This window comes from Zootoca vivipara, chromosome 4 (genome assembly GCF_963506605.1).
Source record: "Zootoca vivipara chromosome 4, rZooViv1.1, whole genome shotgun sequence".
Lineage (NCBI taxonomy): Eukaryota > Metazoa > Chordata > Lepidosauria > Squamata > Lacertidae > Zootoca > Zootoca vivipara.
In genome coordinates, this window is record NC_083279.1 from 8,156,157 (window position 1) to 8,180,678 (window position 24,522).

At 39.8% G+C, this 24,522-nt stretch overlaps 1 protein-coding gene across 8 annotated transcripts in view; it reads right to left on the bottom strand.

Moving 5' to 3' along the window:
• DACH1 (dachshund family transcription factor 1) overlaps positions 1 to 24,522 on the bottom strand; it is a 336,068-nt gene that overhangs the window by 94,643 nt on the left and 216,903 nt on the right. For 2 of the 8 annotated variants that reach the window (XM_060273316.1, XM_060273315.1), the window contains exons 4-7: positions 10,739 to 10,894; positions 9,066 to 9,238; positions 1,486 to 1,621; positions 714 to 785 (exon numbers count right to left, since the gene is read on the bottom strand). In XM_060273316.1, the coding sequence (XP_060129299.1) occupies positions 714 to 785; positions 1,486 to 1,621; positions 9,066 to 9,238; positions 10,739 to 10,894 (537 nt within the window). Of the gene's footprint in view, positions 1 to 713; positions 786 to 1,485; positions 1,622 to 9,065; positions 9,239 to 10,738; positions 10,895 to 23,574; positions 23,620 to 24,522 lie in introns of all 8 variants that reach the window. The other 6 variants (XM_060273322.1, XM_060273321.1, XM_060273318.1 and 3 more) reach the window with 4 other exon arrangements.

Genomic DNA, 24,522 nt, shown 5'->3' on the forward strand with positions numbered 1-24,522 from the left:
GCCAGTGGGTTGAAAAATAATCACCCAACACTATTCTCTGAGACTGACCCTGAAGATAGAATCAGAACCACTGTAAAATAGTACATCAAGTCCTTCAGGAGCATGGTCAATGATAGCAGAAGTCGCTGAGAGATAAAGTAAGAATCAGAGGGTCATATTTCCCCTTCTCCCAATAAGGGTGACCAGTCTGAACCCGAACTGAAATAGGTCAAGATAATCAGTTACATGGGAGGTGTGCTCACAGTTGTGCCACCACAAACTTCTTCAACATCTTCCCTCAAAAGGTGGTGTTTGCAACTGGGCAGTAGCGGTCAAAATCACTGCCTCTTTCAAGACAGTGAAGCATAACAGCATTAAGATATAAGTGTGCATTAAAGTTTCTTTAAAATTGTTCTAGCCCACGTTTATGCAAGTTGTGACCTGCTAAGCACACCTCTGAACATATATGGAAACCCACCAAGCACTAGATAAATCTCCTGGTTTCTTGTGGTTTACCTGGGGATGAACAAATAGGGAGAGTATTTTCAAACACTTGGTAGCCTACACTATGACTGCTATATTTTGTTTGGCTTAGTGCAAGGGCGGAAAACCCCTTACCAGCAGCCAGATTCAGCCCACAGCCAGATTTCATCCAGCCCTCTCAGTCCCCCATCAGCTGTTCAGCAAGGAGGCAAAGGGGCTTTAATGTTGGGCAAAGTGTGAGACTGCATCACCTTCCTGTGTAAGAAGATCTGCAGCAAGAAGATCAAAGCAGAGGGCGAACTGTCTCAGCAGACTGGTGTTCCCTGAAAATATGTGAAAAGTCATCCATGCGTTTTATGCATTTTTCCAACTTCATGCATACAATTCAGGATGCAATTGCATCTTCAAGTCTGATATTTTAAATAGCTGTAAGGAGGTTGCAGCTCTGAATTGGTATCATTTGCATCTTCTGCTGAGATTATGATGATGGTGATGATTTTGCCTTTTGCAGTTAGAAAAGATAGATGTTGACATTTTAATAAAATTTGTACAAAAAAAAGAAGGCTATGCAGAAAATGGAAGGTGAAACTTAAGTGGGGTTACTAAGAATTAAATATATTGCCTTGTCTCCATGCGAAATAGCTGTGTGTGTGTGTGTGTGTGTGTGTGTGTGTGTGTGTGTGTATTAAACCCCGCTCCCTAGTAGAAGGAGGCCCAACAGCTTTCTACTGGGGTTATGGGGACCCCACTCGGAAATAGATTTTCCAGCTTAGCGTATCATAAACTGGGCATGTTTGATAAGTGAATGTTGATTTTTTGTGAAACGCTTCTATACTTCACACCTCCATGTTTAATCCCCTATGTCACCAGTTTCCATCAGTTCTGCAAATGGCAGCATCACACCATCTGATGCAGCACACTGGGGGAATATAATACCGAGAGGTAGTTTTCGTTGGCAAAATCGAAACACCTAAAGCCAGCGTGGCCATTTTAAGTGAGAAAAGAAGACACAATGTAACTTACGGATTCTGTCTGAAGAACTTTCAGTTCTGGCAGGGGAACTGGATACACTGCTGCTACGATGAGATGATGGGTGGCTACCAGGTCTTCGGCCCTCTTCAAGGGATGGAGCTGGGGAAGGGCTGTCTGGAACTCGTTCCTGCATAACACAAAATACAAGCAAAAATCCATGTAAAGCCATCTTAATTTTCAGAACCTTCATGTCTTGTACCCATTAGAACTATCAAACAGAGGCAAGCTTTCTTCCATAGCCATTTCACACTCACAGATCACAAACTGAACGTCATCTGAATAATGGGCATTTTGATTCTCACACCTCAAAGAAATTGACAAGTTCTGGAGATGTAATCTGTCCATGGCTGGACCACTCTAGTTTAGCCTGTGTGAGGGTTACAACAAAGGCACAAATCTAACAGCTCTTGGGGTATATGGCATGACAAAGTTAACTGAGCATCCCTCTAGAAAATGAAGAAGCACTCAGAATTACCTGACAGATCTCAATTTTAATTTTAAATTAATGCCTCCATTTATACAAACCCAATGCATGCCGCACGTGCAAAAAACAAGGCGCAGAGTTCAGTGGTGGAGGAAGAGGAATGCGGGGTGGTGGTGGGGTGCCATCGTGGCTGCCCCCCCCACCCACGCTGGTCACCACACCCCCAGGACGTGTGCCACGCCCCTGTGGGTGGTGCACCATGCCCTCAGGACGCGCACCAGCCCCCCCCCCCGCCTGCTCTCCGCCACTGGCAGAATTTTGCATGGTCTTTATCACCTCACTGTCATGCGACCAGAATCAGGCCAATGAGAGGAATTTAGGTATATTCTACTTGTTTGCTTTCTTTTATTTTTAAAAAACGCTATAGGAAAATTGACCATGTTAGCATAGATTCTTCTTTATTTTGTTTTTCACAGTGCCTTTTCGTCCAGGATCTCAACAGCTAAGTTTAGGATTACAGTGCTGGTGCTTGAAGAACCCAGGCAATGTTACTGTTTGGCTTGCTGTGTTCTGAAGGGCTTCATTAAAGTGAAATCCAGTGAGCATATAAGATTTGAATAGCGTTGCATAGAAAATTAATTTATTTTAAGAGTTTAATTTGTTTATCATATTTATGTATGCCTTTATAGAACAAATTATAATATGGAGACAGCAGAAGAAATGTATAGGGCAACACAACACAATTATGACTGAAACAAAGGAGATAATGAGTTTTATTATTGTCATATAATAAGATGAACCAGGAGGAAATCTATGAGAGAGCGCTTTGTAAACGCAGCTTATCAGTTCATTTGTGAAACACCCTTTAACCTTAATAGAAATGCAAGTGAACTGAGCATAGGTAAGAGTCTAATTAATTTAATTCCTCAAGTCTCTTTTTCATACTCTTGCTCCATAATTCCTCCAATCAATAATATGCAATCTCTCTCAATTTTCTGTCTTTATCAAAACTGCAAAAACTGTCATTCTTGTGGAAAATTGTGAGGGAAAGGGTGGATTTAGTAAAATATTGACTTTACATTTTTAAAGAACTAGAATAAAATATATATATAGTAAAAAGAAAATATATATAGTAAAAAGAAAATATAGTAAAAAGAAAAAGGAATAAAAATGTAGTCAATTAGTTTATCACACATAACTTTTGCACACATATAATAAATGGGCTTAGATGCATGGACCTAGGGACCTACATTGTGGGAAATTATGGGATCCATTAAATTCTATTTCCAGTGCTTCTGATTTCTTCCAGTCTTGTGCTATTTACATTTTTTAAAATTCCACGCAGTCCAAATGGTGGGTAAAGTTTTGAAAAAATATAAAGCACAATAACTTTTGACTGCTAAGCAATCCCTCTGTAAACCCTTCTGATGGATTCATCCAACTTGCTGAATTTGCCTTGGGTAGCGCAACTACTAGATTATAACCAAGATGTCTCCAATGAATGATTATCTGTTTTTCCTCTGGTCCTGTAAGCCAGTGTTTCTCAACCAGTGTGCCTCCAGATGTTTTGGGACTACAACTCCCATCATCCCTAGCTAACAAGACCAGTGGTCAGGAATGATGGGAGTTGTAGTCCCAAAACATCTGGAGGCACACTGGTTGAGAAACACTGCTGTAAGCCACCTGACCCCTGCCTGCTGTACGGGACAGAATCCTGCTTGCTACTGCAAGTGGAGAAGTATGTATCACAAGAATTTGGCAAACTAGTGAAAAAAAGCCACAAGTAGCTTACCTTTCACTTCCAAGTGATCTTAAAGACTGACTGACTGTTAGTCTGAGGCTTACAAATTATGGGATACAGGACCATGCTTGTATGGTGCCCATTCTGGGTAGGCTCCATTTCCCTTAAAGGAAACGTTGCATAGCTTGGGGGATACTTGTGATCTAAGACTGTTTTCATCATCATCATCACCAACATCATCTCTACTTTTCACCACATTTGGGTCTCAAAGCAGCTTACAAAAATTAAAACATGCAATAAACGAAATTCCATAGTGCAACTGATTGGTGCTTACAAAAAGCCCTTACAGAGGGAGGTCATTTGAACTGGCCAGCTCAAATTCACTCTGAGTGTTCTCCTGATTCTTCTGTTGTGTCAAACTTTTGCTGCCTTTTTAATTCAGTACCTTTTCTGTTGCTATGTGCAGAAAGACAGAAAAAGGCACCAAAGTTAAAAAGCACCAATATTTTTATTCCAAAATTTGGAAGTTTCCCATGCTTGACTTCATATATGACGTCATGTCATAGGTGGGCAAAGGGGGAGGGGATAAAAAGAAGAGGTGGAGACACAGGAACATACTCTGAAAGATCCCAGCCAAGAAGCCCATCTCCACACACATGTCCCCTGGTCACTACTTAATGCTTTATAGCTTTTGAGTCACCCCCCCAGGCAAACCCAACCACCCCCCGGCTGACCTCCTACACAAAGGGAGCAAACACAAACACACATGCTGTGCGCACCAAAATAAACTTTCCACTGCTACCGGTGCTGCTGCAGCACACACAAAACAGATACAGCCAAGAGCATGGGTACGCAAACTAAGGCCCGGGGGCTGGATGCAGCCCAATCGTCTTCTCAATCCGGCTTGCAGACAGTCCAGGAATCAGCGTTTTTTTTCATGAGTAGAATGTGTCCTTTTCTTTAAAATGCATCTCTGGGTTATTTGTGGTGCCTGCCTGGTGTTTTTACATTAGAATGTGTGCTTTGCTCTGGGTTATTTGTGGAGCACAGGAATTTGTTCTTTTTAATATATATATATATATATATATATATATATATAGAGAGAGAGAGAGAGAGAGAGAGAGAGAGAGAGAGAGAGAGAGAGAGAGAGACTGGCCCCCCACAAGGTCTGAGGGACTGTGGACCGCCCCCCTGCTGAAAAAGTATGCTGACCTCTTGCCAAGAGGGCACTGCTGTGTTCTCACTGCTTTTCCAAACACTAGGTGTCCTTCACATTGCCAGTTCAAAAACATTCACTTAGGCGACAGACACTTTCCCTTTTTAAAAGAGACATTAGGGTGTGCCTGGGCACACCCAGCATACCTCGTACCTATGCCTCAGGTGTTGGAAAATGTGGGTGTCATTTGCCCAAAACAGTCTGGTGGACCAATCTCCGAGGCCTGGCAAGACCAGATGCCAAAGATTCCCCAATATACTGCTCTACAGTATCCATGTCAAGAAAAAATGTGAAAAAGAGGACATTTGAGACTGTGGAAAATACTTTGGGAAGCAGTGCAGAACGAAGGCAGTTACTGAACTCATAAGGATATTTTTAATTAATTCATAAGCTTCAGTAAAAAAAGAAAAGAATAGAAGGTCACTTGCAAAACTATAGAACTCATGGCTTACAACAAACCATAACATACTGTTTCATGCAATTTTACAGTTCTATAATTGTATAATGATTTAATAACATAGAATGTCTTGTTAATGTTTGCTTAGCTTTGCTTTCTTTTATATTTAATAGTTTTAGAAAGGCTTCCTAAAGCCAGCTCACACCAGATGAATCTATGTTGGCACCTGTAACAAAATCAATGGCTCTGGTCTCCCGCAGTCTACCATTAACTACTGGAGGAGAATAATGGTAATATATTAAACAGTACATGTCAGCTATTAAAAGCCATTTGCCAATTCTTCCGCAACTTATTTCTTTACCAGGAAAGAATGTCTTTAGGTCTCTTACATTTTAAAAGAATCTTCTGACAATAAAGTCTCAAAAATCAACTCCTGAGCCTTGGGAAACAGTGACTTCCCCCCAAAAAACCCAATATAGTCATTGGTGAGACTTGGGGTGGTGGTGCTTGGTAGGGTAATTAGCAGTGTCCCCTGGGGGGTGGGGAGTATCTCCATTTTTCAATGAACAAGGCACTACGTAAGCATGCATCTCTTATTCTGCAAGCATCATTATAATGGAGGGAAAGTATTGTGGGCCAGGAGCCAGTATTACACTCCTGGTCAAATCACCCACAGTATTTTCACTCCAACGTCGTGTTACATAATAATAGCATGAGCCACTGGACACCTGATTAAAGCTCCCACAAACAGTGTTGAAACTGACCTTCGTCTGATACAACTCTGATATAGCTATGGTGTGTAGCTCAGTAGTCCGGGGGGGGGGAGGTAGTTGGAGCAGCCCATGACTAGGATTTGTTGGTCTGGATCCGACCAACTGTTTATGGTTACACAAACCATTGTGTTTTCCAGTTTCTTGTTGTTGTTGTTGTTGTTGAGTAACTGAGCTTCCGTGTCATATCACAAAATGCATTTCAAGTTGGATGGTTCCTTGTACGCCTCTATCCGACACGTCCTGCAGCCAAGCTGGTGCCAAACATATTGCTCCATACACACTGCCCAGGCTTGCACCCCAGAGAGTCACTTTGGTGCTACTAACACAGCAAAAACAATGCGAGAGGCAGCAGTTATGCGTTACCAGTCTGCAGCCACAGCAGGCACTGTGATTCTTCAGTGGCTTGACTTCACCCCCAGAGGCATACTCCATTGTCTCTCAAGACAGACAGATGCCAACAAACAAAGTAGCCAGAATGCTACCTTAAGTGGCACTTCACATATTGCATAGCAAGGAGCCCCTGCCATCGCAAGTACCTAAGCAAAATCCTTTGGTTAATTCTGACTGCCCTATTGTATTAACAATTACACACCTATGTCTGATGCATGCATTCCATTTTTAAGTAAACATATGCTAAACATAAGGTGTGAAACAATCCTTCCAAAATAAAACAACGTCAGGCACAGGAGGAACTTGTATATTACGTGTATTACAGAAACAAACACACATCCCATTGTTTGCAGCAACTAGTTGGGATAAATTTTCTGTTGCGTAAAGGCAATGTATTCTCATTGAATATGCCTATGGAAACAGCACTCTGTCCCACCCCCAAATTTACTATATTTCAAAAATGCACAAGCCAATCAAATAAACAATGTAGCACTGTGCTAGACATTACACCTGTTCTATTACAATTTGATATGTCAATGTATATTTCATGGACGTAGAGTAGATTTTGATATTGCTTTATGGCTGTCTTCTTGACGTAACCACAAACATTGCCATCAGCCCTGAAGTATAACGTTTATTTTAATGTGGCTTTATACTGTGTTTGCACACATTTCTGTTTGAGGAAAGAAGAGGCTGCTAACAAGCTTGGCTTTCTGAAGCCATGGGCAAGTGATGAAAGGCATTTCCTGCCTAAAGCATTCACAGGTCACAGCTGTCATGCTCACTGCGATTTACTGTTGTCACAGTCTGTTGTCCCTGCTCGTTCCTGAGATCTTATTCTTCCAACTCACAGATCACAACATTCAATTACAAAAAGGGTATCTAATGCACATCTCATTTCAGAAGGGACACAGACATCAGGTGGCATGTAATATCAACCACTTGTATCCCGTTCACACAGACACCTTATTGCCCTTCCTATTTTATTCTAAATGGAGGGGTTTTATTGCAACATTCATTTCATTATTTTGAGAGAGTTAAAAATATACTAGCTGCTTATCTCTGGGAAATGAAGCACTGCTTAACAGTGGAATGGCATCTGAAGCTTTACAAGTTTAAGATAACAACACAGGCTCAGAAGAACTTGGTGAATTGTGGGGAAAGGTCAAGAACAGATCTAAGCTGGCAGGGCTCTCCATATCAACTTCCCTACTGAGACAAATTAGGGACTTGTCATTTTACGAATCTCATAATCTAGCATCCGATAGAAAGAGAGAGAGGTGCTTTGGAAAATTTCAGTTTTCACGTGTTCCATTTTAAGTTCAGGACAAGGGCAGAATAATTGCTTTAAACTGCCGTACTGAGGATCATGCATCTGCTTCCCACCTGCTGTTGATGGCACAGTTTGGTGCAAATCATTGGCCAAAACCAATTCCATTACATTCTGCACCTTTAAAAAGAAAAATCCAAATTTTGACTCCCTTGTGGATACAATACATGCATTCTCTCTAGCTTTTCTTCAGTTCTAGAGTTCCCCTACATGCTTTCATGTTCGGGGTATATTTGGATATTTCAAATCCAAATTAACTTTGAGAACAGGCACAGGGTGAACAGAGAAAAACAGGATTTTAGTTTAACTGGGTGAGCTGCAACTAATACAATACCCCTAGCCCCTGGGAACAGTGATCTATAAATTACATTAATGAATTTATATAAGTCACGACAGTGCTTCTTTTCTAAAAAAAAATGTTTAGGGGTACTCTCACTTTGACTCAAGAAAATCAACATTTTATAGTTCAAATTGGGAAAAAGAAGTACAGTGAATGGACAAAAGTACGAAGATTCACAAAATGTTTAGGGGTATGCGCACTCCTGTGTACCCCCAGGACAAGAGTTAGTAGCATCTAGTAAGGGTGTAACTTTCAGGTCACATCTAAAGAAGACCTCCCCAAGAAGGTTGCTGTGGTCACAATTCCCCTTATGGAGTAACTACTGTAACCCCATTAAAGGCAGTCTTCCCCACTGCCGCCTTTAAAGATGCTCTAAATACCTTTCTTCCCTAAGATCGCAGCTGGAGAGGAGACAAAGTGAGACTGTCCAATCTGGGTAGTGGATTATAGCCATTCATGTCAGGTTGAGAGGAGGCAGAGATATAAAGGAAACCATGCCTTCGTACTTGGCCACCAGCTTTCATACTATCTTGGCCTCATGGAGAAGGACAGGAAGAAAGTTTTACAAAACGCTAAAAAGGAACAAAGAATAAAAAGCCCACTAAAGATAGCCGCCCAAAGCCCACATTCCGGTTCAGGGAACATAGGGCCAGCCTGGGGTGGTACAGAGCTCCCCAACGTAATAAAATCATGTTGGCACTGCCTTCCAACCAGGAAGTGGTGCTATCCCTGAAAAAAGGCTGCCCTCTGGAAACACAGGAGGGAACAATTAAATGAATATTGGCTGCATTGTGTTTTGTATGTGAATTAAATGAATGTCTCCAGCTCGTATGATTTGTTCCAGTCAGAGAATCTCATTTTATGATTGAGGAACATAGGTCTAAGAATGGAAAAGTCAACAAAGATATCATTGCTACTCTCAGTACTTTTAAAAAAAAAACAACACCAAACCTCTGTTACCTTAATAACAGACGTTTCAACTCTTGAGGGAGGACTCTGTACTTGTGCTGCGGCTGCCATGTTTGCAATCGTGCTGAGGTGGTTCATCTGGCTCATTGCCATTGTCACAGATGCTGGTGGCAGGCTGACAGGAATGAGCGGGTGGGGCATCATCATAAAAGGGAGCTCCAGGCCTAAGGGAAACAAAATAAAGCAAAATAAACACATTTATGATTTTTAAGTGCTGGAGATCACAAACATTTTTAACATGAAGCAAAGGTAAATTAACTATTCATCAAGCAATGAATTTTCATTCAATTCTTGTTTATTGAATGAATGTTCACAAATGTTCTTCTAACAAGGAAACATGTTTTGAATTACTATGACTGCTCAATAAATAGCAGGAATGTGATCTGTTCAGTACCTAAGGTAAAGACAAAGAGACCCCTGACCGTTAGGTCCAGTCGCTGACGACTCTGGGGTTGCGGCGCTCATCTCGCATTATTGGCCAAGGGAGCCGGCATACAGCTTCCAGGTCATGTGGCCAGCATGACAAAGCCGCTTCTGGCAACCCAGAGCAGCACACAGAAACGCCGTTTACCTTCCCGCCGGAGCGGTACCTGTTTATCTACTTGCACTTTGACATGCTTTCGAACTGCTAGGTTGGCAGGAGCAGGGACCAAGCAACAGGAGCTCACCCTGTCGCAAGGATTCAAACCACTGACCTTCTGATCAGCAAGCCCTAGGCTTTGTGGTTTAGACCACAGCACCACCCACGTCCTTGTTCAGTATTTTACATGTGTCCAAATCCAAATACCATCCAGTTCCCATAATTTAATTTTCTTATATTAGTTAAGAGTATGCTGGCTGACAAAGTAGTTGGAGAGAATTGCCAGGATTCAAAAGCTGGTGAGTGGGGGACTTCCATAGCTTTAGAAGCTGACCTGATGCCCACCAGCAGAACCTCCAGAGCCTAGCAGGTAAATAGTGTGTGTGTGTGTGTGTGTGTGTGTGTGTGTGTGTGTGTACACAACTCTGAACACACTAAGCAGCAGATGAAGTTGGCTGCAGAATCACTGAAAGAAGAAACACATGAATGTATAAAAGCACCAGAAGCAGACTGGAGAAAACTGACTCTTAATTTATGGAAGGAATAGTGTCTGCATTATGATTGACTTTTTGGAGTCCTTGGAAACTCTGTGAGGAAAGCAGGACAAAAAGTTCCAAATAAAAAATATATATTGAATGTGAGGAAGTAATGACACGTGGATTCCTCAAACTGCAGTCATAAATGGTACGGTCCCAGCAATTCTGTACCACATGATTTATCTGCATGCCTAAATCAACTCTCAAGTAGATCACAGATATGTTGAGGTAAAGTGCAATACCCAACTGACTATAACGTACATCCAAGCCATCAGTGATAGCTCTCATCATGCAGGAAGGATGTTGTTTGTTGCTTATTATGTAACCAAGTCGAACCTTCGCTGAAATGTGTCAGATAAAATATTTGCCCCTTTTGTTACTCGTTATTTCTGAAAGTCTGATTCCATAAGAAACATTGTCTTTTTTATTATGTTGTATTTTTGTTTGCTGTGAGGGAGTTGGTGTTGATTTTTAAGTATACGCTTTAACGTAAAATATAGGAATTTGATAAAGTGTGAATATGAACATGAAAAGATGTTAAGCCATACCATTTGGCAGAAGGTGGTTCTTTTGGAGAGAGTTAAGAGGATGATTAACTGGAATGTTATGCTGTCCAGGCATGCTGGGGTGGTTAACAGAGGCCTGCAATCCTTGGGTTGGGGGAGACTGAAGTTTCTCTCTATCCCAAGAACCATCAGTGCTTCCTGTGGGGAATGAATATAAATTATTGGGATGCAGGATAATTCCAAAATTGAAGCTTCTGAATTTGCAACCAAGGAGATCAGGTTAATTCCTTTTCCAATTGTCAAATCAGTTTTGGAAGATCCATGGGTGGAGGATTGGAAATATCCTAGTCTAATTCAATTTAACTTACTGGGTTTTTTCAAGGTTGTTAATGTTATTGTATATCCTATAAAAAGTTATATAAATGGTTTGGCATTACCCTGAATGGGCCCTCTTCCATTGTCTCCCAAGACAGATGGATGCCCACCAACAATCCTCCAGACTTGCTTCTGTGCAAAATGTTTGCAATTTTGTTTTGTCCATAAACAGGATAGCATTTTTTTCCCTACAGGATCTTAGAAAAGGTTATTTAAACCTCACCTTTAATTAATTAATTAATTAGATCATTGGTATTTCATAATTATCAGATTATCTAACCATCTCAATAATTTACTCTAAAAAAACAATCAAGAGTTGAGATGGCAGCTAACAAACTTCCATTCCAAGTTACCTTCCTAATGGCATTTCAAACTGCACCAAAGTGGATATAAACAATCCTATATAGAGTTAAGTACATTCAAAATGATTGAATGAATGAATGAAGGCTTAAGCATGCTTAGTTCTAAGCTGTATTACAGCCAATGTTATTATGTACAGCAGGGACTCAGCTATACAGCTGCAAAGAAAATGTTTTAAATGTGTTGTAAAGTGCATTATACAAATGTGACACTAGATTGTGATGGTGAGCTATGGCAAGTTCAATATATTTTCCAAAACTTTTTTTTTCTTTAAACATCTTCACAATGTTTTTTATATGTGTCTATACTCCACCCAGGTCCAATACACAATTAGTCATTTTCTGTTCTGTCATCTTGTATACATGATTACAGTGGTACTTTGGGTTTGCAGACCCGATCCGTTCCGGGGTGCCGTTTGCACCCCGAAAAGTCCACAACCTGAGCGGCGCGTTTGCACATGCGTGAAAGTGCGATAGAGCGTTCTGCGCATGTGCGAAGCATGCAGAATGCTTCTGTGCATGCATGCACAGCGAAACCAGGAAGTGTTTCCGGGTCCGCCGTGTTCGTAACCCGGAAGAATGCAACCTGCAGCGGACGCAACATGAGGTATAACTGTACAAGGAAAGTAGCCTCAATGCACAGTTGAAATAATACAGCATTGTCAGGCTAGTATTATTAAAATACTGCATGAGAATGTGTGAAACTTTTATGTTGTCGCTTTGTGTTTTTTTCTTTATAAGGAGGGGAGAGGGGAAATATGCTGAAGCTGGAACATTTTGCATAATTTAATTAATTTATGGTTCTAAAACCTAATTTCCTCTCAATATAAAGAAAACAGCTTCTAAGTGGGTGCCCTACAGCACCAGGGATATCAGGTGTCCAAGCTCTTAAGCTTATTACAAAGAGTTGACAGCCAGATGGAAACTTGAAAATGTAAGCTTCAAGCCTAGTTATGAAGAAGAAAATGAAAGAAAAAGAAAACTTTCCGAAATCATATGGGTGTCAGAAAGCAAGCAAGTACTGAACAGCTTGGAAAACTCATGCCTATATTACTCTATTTGTGCTCCATGTAAATAGTTGAACATTAAAAAATATAATACATTTGTGTGCTTTTTAAATTTTTAAAAAACCATCATTGGAGAAACAACAATAGATGTATTGTCTTATTTTCCCTTTTCCTATAATATTTTTGCCCACTAATGTTCCTTGTTTTGTGTCTGGGAAGAAAAGAAAATGTGATTAATGGAGCCAAAATCAGTGTCCAGGCAGTTGTCTAAGGGATTATCCGGGACGTCTCACCTATGCCTTATTCTCTGGTTGTTATAATTTAAATTGCTGGGATATTTGTAATTAATCTGGTTCTCCACCTGCATCTTTCTACAGACATTAACCATTTGGAATGTAATTAACATAGGCTTGGATCTGAACTAAGGTGGCTGAACTTAGGTCCCAATGAAATCAAGGGATCTTCATTTTCCCCTCATAAGGTATCCCTTGGCCCTTATACATCTTCTGTATTTTTATATGAACACTATTTTCCCCCCACCAAGGCATTTCAACTAAATGTGAAAGACAACTAAATTGAACCTTGGTTGCTGGGTCTACTATAGTCTATGAATGATTATATTCTATGTTGAAAATACCTATACTCCATCTGCTAAATGTTAATCATTTTGGTCCCTCAATAAATGATGGATCCTCTTCAGTATAATCATCCAAATCAAACATTTGGTTCTCCTTCCACAAAATGTGAATATGCGTAGCACTTTACTTTTATGTGATGAAGCTTAACCATTTGAAATTAGTTACCATATGGAAGAGAGACTACACCTCACTAAAGCATCTTGAGATCTTCAGATGAAAGGTTCTACTTAATACAGAGCATGATTAAACTAGAAATGGTGCAATAAGGAAATACTTACAAAGAGAACACAATCTTACTTCAACAGCATTGGTATTACTTTTCCATAAAGGGTACGACGCCTTCAGAACCTATTGCACACATCTATTCTTAGCCAGGCCTGCACAATTGGTGACCCATCAAGTGAAAAGCACTCCACCAACTGGCAGACTGTCAGGTTTATCAAACCACAACACACTGCCATGCACTGTGGGGTGCATTCAAAATGGCAGACTGCAAATCACAGAGGCCTTTTTCTAGGCAATTTCTTGCCCTCCCCTATTACAAAATAAAAAAGTTAACCTCCAGCAATGCTTCTCGTGGAAGCATAAGCAGCTATAGATGTAATTACAAAGAGAGTGTCATAAACTGTTGTCACGAAGGCAATATTGTATATGCAGGGAAAATGAGAATCTCGTCTTTCTATGCTGTTTACCAGCTCTAATTTCATTCTATAGTCATACCTCGTGTTGCGTCTGCTTCATGTTGTGTCTTTTTGCGTTATGTCTCATGGCAACCCGGAAATACCAGAACAGGTTACTTCCGGGTTTCGCCGCTTGCACCTGCACAGAAGCGCTAAATCGCGCTTCACACCTGTGCAGAAGCGTCAAATCGCGCCACGCACCTGCACAGACGCAGCACTTCAAGTTGTAGGCATTTCACATTACAGACGGGCCTCCAGAATGGATCCCGTCCGTAACACAAGAAATTATTCATTTCTTTGGAAAACGTATGCTTTGACAAAAGAAGTTCTCAAAGCAGGCTGCATAGTAAAATTGGGGGCGGGAGAAAGTGATCCTAAAACATATTCGAAGGAAATCATAAGCATTTCAGACACTAACTGGGGGTAACCTAAAAGTGGCACTTTGGCTCCCAGGCCATCTTTGGTTATTTTTGTGTGTAATGTGTCATGGTATGAACATTAAAGAGAGCTAATGATATGAAAATCTGCAGAAGCTGTTCTAAGTGAACATATTATTTTGAATATGTAATTGGTATTGGTGGTGGGGAAAAGAGGGAAAGAAAGTGTCTTCTTGCTTCGCAAACAACAATGTATGGTTGGATTTTTTCATATCATCCCAGGGTTAAGAAACTCAGATGGCTATAATATGATACCAAAGATCTTCCCAAATAACTTGTTACTTGTAGTGTGTGTGTGTGATATATACACACTTTACAGTCCTTGCTTTTACCAACTAACATAATGCTAATATGTACTATAATCATGAATGTCACAAACTACAATTTTTATCTGTTGTATTAGATATTCATTACTTTTATAGTCACAATCTAACACAAAGGTAACTTTCTTTAGGTTTTATTTTATTTTTAGGAAAAACAAATAGTATCACCACCTAAATTGTGTTTCTTCCAAGAGCTATAGACTGGCCTCATTCATGAGACTTGGGACTCAGCTAGATTGGTAAAGAAAAAGTGTTCAAATGCGTTGTATATGTGATATAACCAGTGTGGTTTGGGGAGGGGGGGCAGGGGTATGCACACCCCTAAACATTTTGTGAATCTTTGTACTTTTGTCCATTTGCTGTATTTATTTTTCCCAATTAGAACTATAAAGTGGTGGTTTTTATGAGTGAAAATGAGAGTACCCCTCAACATTTTTTGGAAGAAAAATACTGGATAGAACACTGTGACACCAGATGGCGCTGTGGAGTCCTGTCTTTCCCTACTGGATTTCCCTGTATGAGTTTATAACAGTTTAATTGAATTGCTTCTTTGATGTGTCTAGATCCAGACTTGGGCTCATTCGTCTGCACTCTTCCTCCACATGGTCATGAGAGGATTGAGATCCTTTCGTTCCAATTCAGTGTTAAGTCTAAATGCAGACAAAGTGTGGTCAGGCTTAACTCTGGCTTAGGGAAGCTTGCCAAGTTGACTCTGTGGGTTACAATCCTATTATTATTATTATTATTATTATTATTATTATTATTATTATTATTATACCGCCCTATACCCAGAGGACTCAAGTAAACCATACTTAGGATTAGCCGAGCTTTCAGGTTTGACAAAAATAATAAACCCCGGTTAATTGAAAACACAATGCTTCAAATCTCCTCACAGCTACACCAGAGAATGAGTGGTCGAAGACACCTCACAAGCGAAAGGCTTGCTCATGTAATGCAAAACCACAGTTTAGCACTGAGCTGGGGAACCTCAGACCTAAGGGCTTAGATCTGTCCTCCAGGCTTCTCACTGAGCTCTCCTTAGGCCACACCCTGTCCTGAGACCACAGCTCCTCTCCACAGATCAGAGGCTTCATTGGGTCTCCTCTGTACCCTCCTTGAGCATTTTGTTCACATCCTTGTGTTTACGTGCAGGTATAAAAAAATCAAATTCATGTCTGGACACAATGTTAAGAATTACATCACCTGTTCCACCTACGTTTTCCTCTGGCCCCACCCACCACTGGCATATGGCCCCCAAACATTTCCCTACAAGAAGATGTGCTCCTTGGTTCCCCACACATGGCTGAGCTTTACATCCGAACAATTGCATTGTGTGGATGATTGCTATATCAGTGAATTATTAAGGAGTAAACAAAAACTCTGCATGATGCAACAGAGTCACAGTCCGTTAAGATGTGGCTTCCCACACTATAAATTTTATCTCAAATGACAATCAGTAATAATTAAAAGTCCACAGTCCTTTTCTCTTACCCAAACTTCAGAGCTTCATAAAATGCTTCATCCTCTTAAGAGGAATAAAAAACAAAAAGGGTTGAAAAGTATAAAGTACAGAACTTCTACAAATACATTAGCAGGGAAATTGAAGTACCCGAAGGTATCATACCCTCACAATTTATAGCATACTTTTTTCAAAGACAACTTAAATACTCACATCAATGAGAAATAATTGAGTGATAATTGTATGTTGACACTTATGAAAGCTTTACAAGCTTTTAAGAGCAAGTAACTTTAAAGATTGACCAGGTTGTCCTATATATACTCCTCAGCTGTCTTTCATCCTGAGTTGTTTAGTTAACACCAGCTAACTGATTTGCCAGGAAAATGGCTACTCAAATTATTCTTAAGTGTGGTCACCTGAATCTAAAACACAAGGCCTTTTAGTAAGAATGTTCAATAAGTATGCCCATTTATTTCAACAGAACATACCGACCCAACACTATTCAGAATATGGGAGAAATTCCCACCTGCATGCCTGGGGCTCACTACTACCTAACTCCCAAGAAAGTTAGCTATTTATGGGTCAACAGAGAGAACTTCACCCTCAAGACCGTTCTGCGAGACTGAGATAGTGAAAATTGGGACCGAGGTCTTCCCAGTCCCAGTCTGACACACAGTTCTACCTGGTATTCAGAATACCTAAAGGGAAGACGGGTGGTCAATCAAGAGCTCATATGACGAGCCCTGATACAGCAAGTGAGTCGGGGCTCAGTCTCACTGAAATGGAACTTGAAATGGAACTAACTTGTTCCCACCAGTTCTGCCACAACGTGGGTGGGGATGCACGTGTCACTGTATATCCTGGGTACAAAGTAGATTGATATACCTCCTAATGATCATATGGGGTGTTCATGTGATTTGTGCAAGTGATATGGAATGTCTGTGTTGGAGTAAGCAAGCCCAGGAATGATCTGCTGGACCAATAACACATTATATTATTAGAACAAATTTTCAAGCAGCCTGTTTTGTACTTGAACGTGTTTAAATATTCAAAATACTAAAGGTAGCAAATGTCATTTCTTTCATAGTTACAAAATGCAAACTCCAAGTGTTTTATCCTAATGAATAAATGAGTTTGTCCTTTATGTATAAAATATAGTTTGTGTTTGTTGCACAATATTTTTTAATAATAGATGAATTTTAGGTTTGCTTCAACATATTCAATAAAGTGTGATTAATTTGGTTTTTTAAAAATGCAAACTAGACATTACTATATTACTTTGCAAAATGCACAGCTTGCAACATTATTGTCTCAGTGGGATCTTAAATTGAATTGTAAAATGTGTCTTATTTCCAGTTTGATTTATGTAAGAAATTGCAGCGGTGAATATCCTTTTTGAAATTCAGTGCTTCCCAACTTCAATTATGCTTACATACAACCACATACGTGTGCTATGTTACAGAAAATGTTCAAATTTTTGTGAATATCAAAGTGCTGACGGTCCAGGTGATTTTTGTGGATGTCCAAACCTAGATTATGTTTCCCCATTTTTCAGACATATACAAGTAAATTTTGGTCATCACATTCAGTTTAATTAACACTCAATGTATAGCAATCAGCTGTGTCAATAAAACACAAATACTAAACTAATAACAGTACATATATTATACTAAAATATTCTAAATAAAATCTGTCCTAACCTTTACAGCTAAATATGCAAGTTATGTTGAGTGATTACAGTATTCCCACTGAGGCCTGCTCCTATCTTCATCCCACTCAGTTAATACTAGGCTTTCCTCATTATGTTGGAGAGCCACGCTTATCTCATCACCCCCTGCCCCCAATCTTATAGGTCAGTAATCATCTGAAGCTCCTACTACTCCTTTGAACCACAAAAAATAAGTATAAAAGATAAGGGATGTGCTTGAACTGAGCCTATGATACTCAAAATATTTGATGAATGTCGACAATCATGGGTAATCCTTCACTTTGGGGGCATTTAGCTTTGAATAATAACATTCACCAGATTTTGGACCTTCACCCTAATATAGAAAAGTATGTCTTAACAACTTAACTTGATTTGATGTATCTTAAAGTAGCTTAGAGTGAATGTCTGAATTCCTCTGCCTGTCTCCTACACATGCTATTTACATATGTGTGTCTGTGTAATCAGTTTGTTATAAAGCTTTATAGATTTAGACTTTGTATGTGTTCTGACGGGGGGGGGGGGGGGGAGATGACGACACCTGCCACACACCCACAATCTTCAAAGAATGCCTTTCTTCAGCGAAGTATCATTTTCTCTCCCTTTTTTTAGGTTTTCCATTATGACAAATTAGATAACACATTTTTGACATGTTCTATGATTTTATTGCAATATTCTAAGTAATTACCAAATCTCTTTTTCTCCCCCCCCCCAAAAAAAGCTCTCCTGTGCCCTTAGAATTAATCTATGATAGCATTTAGCTTGGCTTTTTGAAGTAAATATCACTAGATAAAAAAGCCAGCTGGTCCTGAATAATGGGATACTTGAATGCATGTATTAGTGTTTGAAAATGAGAGCACAAATCTTCTAAAAAGATTAATTTCCATAAGAAAGATAGCTCACAGATCTACAAAAAGCGTAAATTCAAAACATAATAAACTGGCAAGAGAGAAAGGTAGATTAAAGTAAAGGCAGTAACACCTTGTTACTGCAGCTGTTATATAGCAATGATTCTGTATCAACTGCAATTGGTAAGTACTGGAAGGCTGTTCAAAGCTTTTGACATAAAGCGACAGTCTGGAAGATATTGTGTGCCATACGTAATAATGTGGCTGGGGACTGTGGTTTTTTTATATATAAATAATGTAACTCTCATTCTCAACAATCAGATCTTCAAGAGGAATCACAAAGAGGCTCAGAGCTCAGAGCCTCAATATAACGTGAAGAGCAAAGCAACATTTTGTATGTTTATTAAAGATTTAGATTTGACAAGAGCTCTGCTTTATCACACTCCAAAAATACTATCATCACTACATAAAGCAACTTTTGCTGCCCTATGGAGAATACTTCTAATATCCTGTTTCAAAATAAGTTTCTTTGAATGGGTCTATAGTGCTGCTCACCCAGTGATTTTGACTATAATTAATGAAGCAAATTTGCTGCTGCCTTCAACAAAACACATGCAGATTCAAATTTTATTATCTATTTCTAAAGTCAGCAGGAGTTTCTGAATAAGGAGAGGAGGGACCCTATCTAACAAAAATATGCCATACACCATTTGATACGTTGTAGTGAAAGCTTAAGAGAGCATTTCTATCCTAATCCTTAATGTGCCACATGGAAGTAAGGCTACATGGTTTAAGCAGAACTTCTTTTTAACTAATACATCTATTAAAAAGTTACAAGGCATAAAATTCAATAGATAAAAACACGACAAGCTACAAGTTCATATAATGATAGACCTTGCATACATAGTTAATTATACATGGCCCTTGGGATCTAATATTACCGGTATCTCCATATTTAGTGCCCTACAGATATCCCAAGGGCTGTCCAAAACTTTGCTTTTGTGGTTATTCAGTGCAATCTTACATCCCTAGCTAGCTTCACCTGCCATTCTTGTCCTATCACTCTGAGGGGGTCATCACATCTATATACAACCATCACGTCTACATTTCAACCACAGTGTGAGACAAAGATCTAATGTGGTGGGTAATCCATTAATGGCCCCAGGCTAAATCTTGTCCTTTAGTTGCAGGCTTAGAAAGAGTAAGATTCACACATCTGTGTTACAATGACAAGGAAGCTATGGAGATAGGAAGGGTCGCTACTGACTGCTTTAGAGAATGGCAGGTTTAGCTTAGAGACGAGTTACCTTTGACACGGAAGACACTCGTCATGGCAACGCCTAAGTTGCAATCTCCATGGCCTCTCTCCCAAAGCACTCATCAAACACCTTGAAGAGAAAGAGGAAATGGAAGGCTGTTTCCTAATTAACGGTATAGAAAAGGGGTCAGAATGGTGATTATGCCAAGGTGCAACTTTCTCCCTTGCAACGATAAAACCAAAATGGAAATCCAGAGGCCTTGGCTATGCAAAATGAGGTGTCTTGATACGTTGTAAAATAAAAAAAATTCCTTCAGTAGCACCTTAAAGACCAACTAAGTTTTTATTTTGGTATGAGCTTTCGTGTGCATGCACACTTCTTCAGATACCATTCTTCAGATACGTTGTGTTAAAGATGAACACATGGCACTTGAATCTGGGACTCCTGTATGTGAAGAAGATACTCTACAACTCAGCTATAGCTATTCCCTCATTTATTGTTTGTGATTTTGGTTGTTTGGATGTGGACATCATTTACAACTAATTATTTTACAGTATTATTTTGATTGGCTGTTTCTATTATGCCCTATATTATGGTAACTACAGATGGGTGGGTTATAAATAATCTTAATAAACAAATAATATATGATGATAGCAACGTATTGCATAAGGATTCTAATTGTTGGCTCACTGTTATCTATTAAAAGAAAACTGCAATGGAAGATTCATTTTATTTTTTTGTCATGTTAAAGAAAGTGCATACTTCTGACTTAATTTAATGATGGGAGACTATCAACCACATTAAAAGAGAGGCATATTCATAGCGTGTTAAATACTGAAGTACATTTGTGTCATAAATATTATTCTAAAATCATACTGACCGGGGAAGACACAAAATATTCATTTACAGTGCTGAACATCCCGACGTATTCTGATTATAACTGTGATTCTCTTTAGGTTATTCTATGAATAATACACAAAATGCTCATAGCAATTTTTATATGGTAACTTGAGGTTGCCCCCCCCCCACCTTCTTCAAGAAAGCTGCTTTTAGTTAAAACATAAAGATGGTAGTTACAAGGTTTCTGCAAACATAACTGCTATTCCATTAAGGAAATGGCACAGCAAACAGTAAATAGTGCCCCCAAGGGAAATGTAAGTATTGATTTTATTACAATGTTGGTTGGTTTGTACTTGCAATTGTCAACTCTCATTTTAGGCTGTGCATTAAGTGTCCTTATAATAGCTTTAGAAAAGAGTAAATATTAATTAGAAAATATTGGTAATGCTTTTATATGTTTTGGGCTTACTGAACAACACAGACATTTTAAAAGAAAGAAAAGAGGGGTTGTTTGTAGCTAACAAAAAAGGAGAGCAACCCTGTAAACAGATAATTATTGTGCTCTAATTGATTTATGGACTTGATACAGTACGAGTTGTAAGTAGAGGTTTCGACTGAACGTACTTATTTTTAGCAACAAGTGACGGAAAACAGTATATATATATATTTGCCAATGGTGAAGCACTCTAGCAGCTAACAGCTTGTATCCATGGGCAATTCACCCTTGTGGGGGGCTAAATGGGGAGCACATGAGGGTTAGGTACATGGGTCTCAAGATGATGGCTGGCCAGGTGGAAAGGCATTTCTGGGAACTGGCACCTTCACTGGGGACTGTACACGTCCCTGCTGTGATTTGTGTCACTTTGTTGGTCACAGATTAAAAGTCAGCTAGCAACTTCTCTGTAACCAGCAAACTACAAAAAAAGAAAGAAAAGTTTTTTGCATTTGTTCTTGCAGGCAAGCTCACAAAAAACCTCAACACCAAACATCCTTTTGGTCAATTTGTGAGGAATTATTATGAAATGAGTGGCAAGTAAAAAAAAGGCATCAGTTAACTTTTACAACAGTATGCAGGTCTAAATGGTAGAATGACTCTGAAATAATGTGGGCAGGTTTCGTTTGTCTGTTGCCACCAACAGCAATACATTATTACTACATAAAAAGGCCTAAAAGCTAGACCACAAAAGGAAGACATTCTACTGAGCCTACAAACCTCCGCCTCTATTTAAGCAAGAAGCCAACAAAACCTACATTTCCTCCAGCGTGTTTAAGCAATAACAATTCACTACTGATCTCTCAAGGCGTCAGAGACATAGGGTGGGGGAGGAGTGTGAATTATCATCATTTGGTTATGTTAAATGAGAGGTACAAACTTTTGATTCTAGAAGGGGAGCGAAAACTTCACATGCAATAAAATACAATACAATTGCAACACTTCATATTTTAACATAGAGAAAGGAAGGTAGTATTTAGCTCAATTGGAGATAGCATTAGTTAAAAGTAAAGTGTTTATGTAAGCACTTTTTAGTATCTTCTATCATTAGGGGAAAATGCTAGAATTCACACTAATCTCAGGGCATTTTTTTAACATATGAAGTAGTGGAGAAATCCTGCCGCAGCCCTCCAGTGAACTAAAACTTCCTCACCAATAAAATACCCTTTTCAATTCTTTCATTCTCTTTCTGCAACCAGAAGACATGGTTCCTTTGCTCCTCTGCCCATCTGGTCCATCCTGTGCAAAGATACTACTCAAGAAGGTGGTTTCTTGACATGCTGTTGAGGGATGTGAGGGGCAGAAGATAGCCCATCAACCTGGGAAGATGGCCCATCTAGAAGGAAAACTCTGATCCTAAACCTCCGCTGCCTTGCAGGATATATTCAGAAGAAAAGGCTAAGGAGTAAAACCCTACACCAGGCACCCCCAAACTCGCCCCTCCAGATGTTTTGGGACTACAATTCCCATCATCCCTGACTACTGGTCCTGTTAGCTAAGGATGGTGGGAGTTGTGGCCCCAAAACATCTGGAGGGCTGAGTTTGGGGGTGCCTGCCCTACACAAATTTGGAGTGGAGCCCCTAAGATGGTAGGAAGGTGCCTTTTGTATGCCTCCTTCCAGCAACTCCTGCAGCCAAGCTGGTGCCAAACATATTGCTCTGCTTTCCTTTGGACCACATCAGTGAGACTGAGAGGGAGCTTCACTTCACTGTTGCTAACTCAGCAGTTTGACTTCACCCCCCCCCCCCCGAGGCACACTCCATTGTCTCTCGAGACAGATGCCAATACTCCTCCTGTCAAGTGCCTTTTTTATGCTTCTGAAATGTCTCACATCCCATCTTTTGATATACACCCCTTTAAGTTCTTTATGTTGGAAGAACTTTTTAAATTATTATTATCTCCTCCAGAAGTATACAAACAGGGCTGTGACAGCTAAGAAGCAAGCTAAACGTAAGGTTGTAATTCCTGTCTCTTTACTAGCACTGAGCAGGGCCCCTTTACTCCTCACTTCAAAAAAGTTCCCTTCTCCTTTTTAAAATTCATGATTAAATAGTTCTTCAAGCCAACTCAGGTAGAAAACTGGCATTTCGGAGAGAGGAATTCTAGCCACAACTTCTGCGTGGCATGGTAATTTTTGCCTGTAGAAGGACTCCTTTTGCATGGATACAGAGTTACTACATCAGTGGGAACTAAAGACAGATTGGGTTTAGCCCACGACATATGAAAAGTGAAATAATATGATTTAAGACAGAAACCTAACCTAGATTAGTCAGTCCTTTTCATAAACCTTTTTGGGGGGGATGAGGGGTGGGTGGAGGCAAAATTCAAAAGGGCACTTCTAACCACACAAAAGACACTCTTAACCTTCTGTGAAAATACAAATTACACAACAAAACAATACCATGGCAAATGTATTATAACATTAAATGTGGTTTAAAGAAATTTAGCACTTACATCTAACTGCCTTTTTCCTACTGAAAATCCATTTTGTTGAGTGTCCTAGCAACATAAAAATGATTCAGTTATGCCCAAATCATGAATTAAAAATAAAAACAAACACAACAACTGTGAAGCGTAGTCTACGCATGCAAGAAGAACTTTGTTCAGTTGTTCAGTTGTTACAACCAATTTAATAACAGAAGTTAAATGGCACACATCAAATGTTCAAAGAGTCTTATATACATTATATCAGCAACCTTTACAGCATCCTCCAGACCACTAATTATTATTGAAAATGAGGCTCAGGATAACAGAGAAAAAACAGAGACTGCAGATCTCTTGAAGGCTACCTTTGGCATTAGGTAAAGGTAAAGGGACCCCTGACCATTAGGTCCAGTCATGACCGACTCTGGGGTTGAGGCGCTCATCACGCGTTATTGGCCGAGGGAGCCGGCGTACAGCTTCCAGGTCATGTGGCCAGCATGACAAAGCCACTTCTGATCTGCAAGCCCTAGGCTCTGTGGTTCAACCCACAGCGCCACCTGCGTCCCATACCTGTGGCATTACATTTAAAACAAAAACAAAAACCTGTGGCGTTACATTTTTTAATTATCACACCTAGGATGTTTTGACTGTGCAACAAAAAACATATAGTGAGAATGTGATAAGCCTGTAGGTATACAGCTATACTTGACCAAAGTTTTCTACATGTTTGGTGCACGTAATGGACATGGAATGGGGAGGCAACATAGTGGTAAACTCTGCCCCAAATCTGTAACATTCTGTTCATTGGAAGGTTTGAAAACACCTCTGCGCACTCAGCTTTATGTACAAAGGCCCCTTTTCCATGCTTTCGGGAAATTTGCTTCTCCAAAGCAAATTTGTGACATGTGAACAGTCATCTGCACATAAAATGGTATAGCAGGTATCTTCAAACCTTATAAATGTTTATAAAGGTACCCC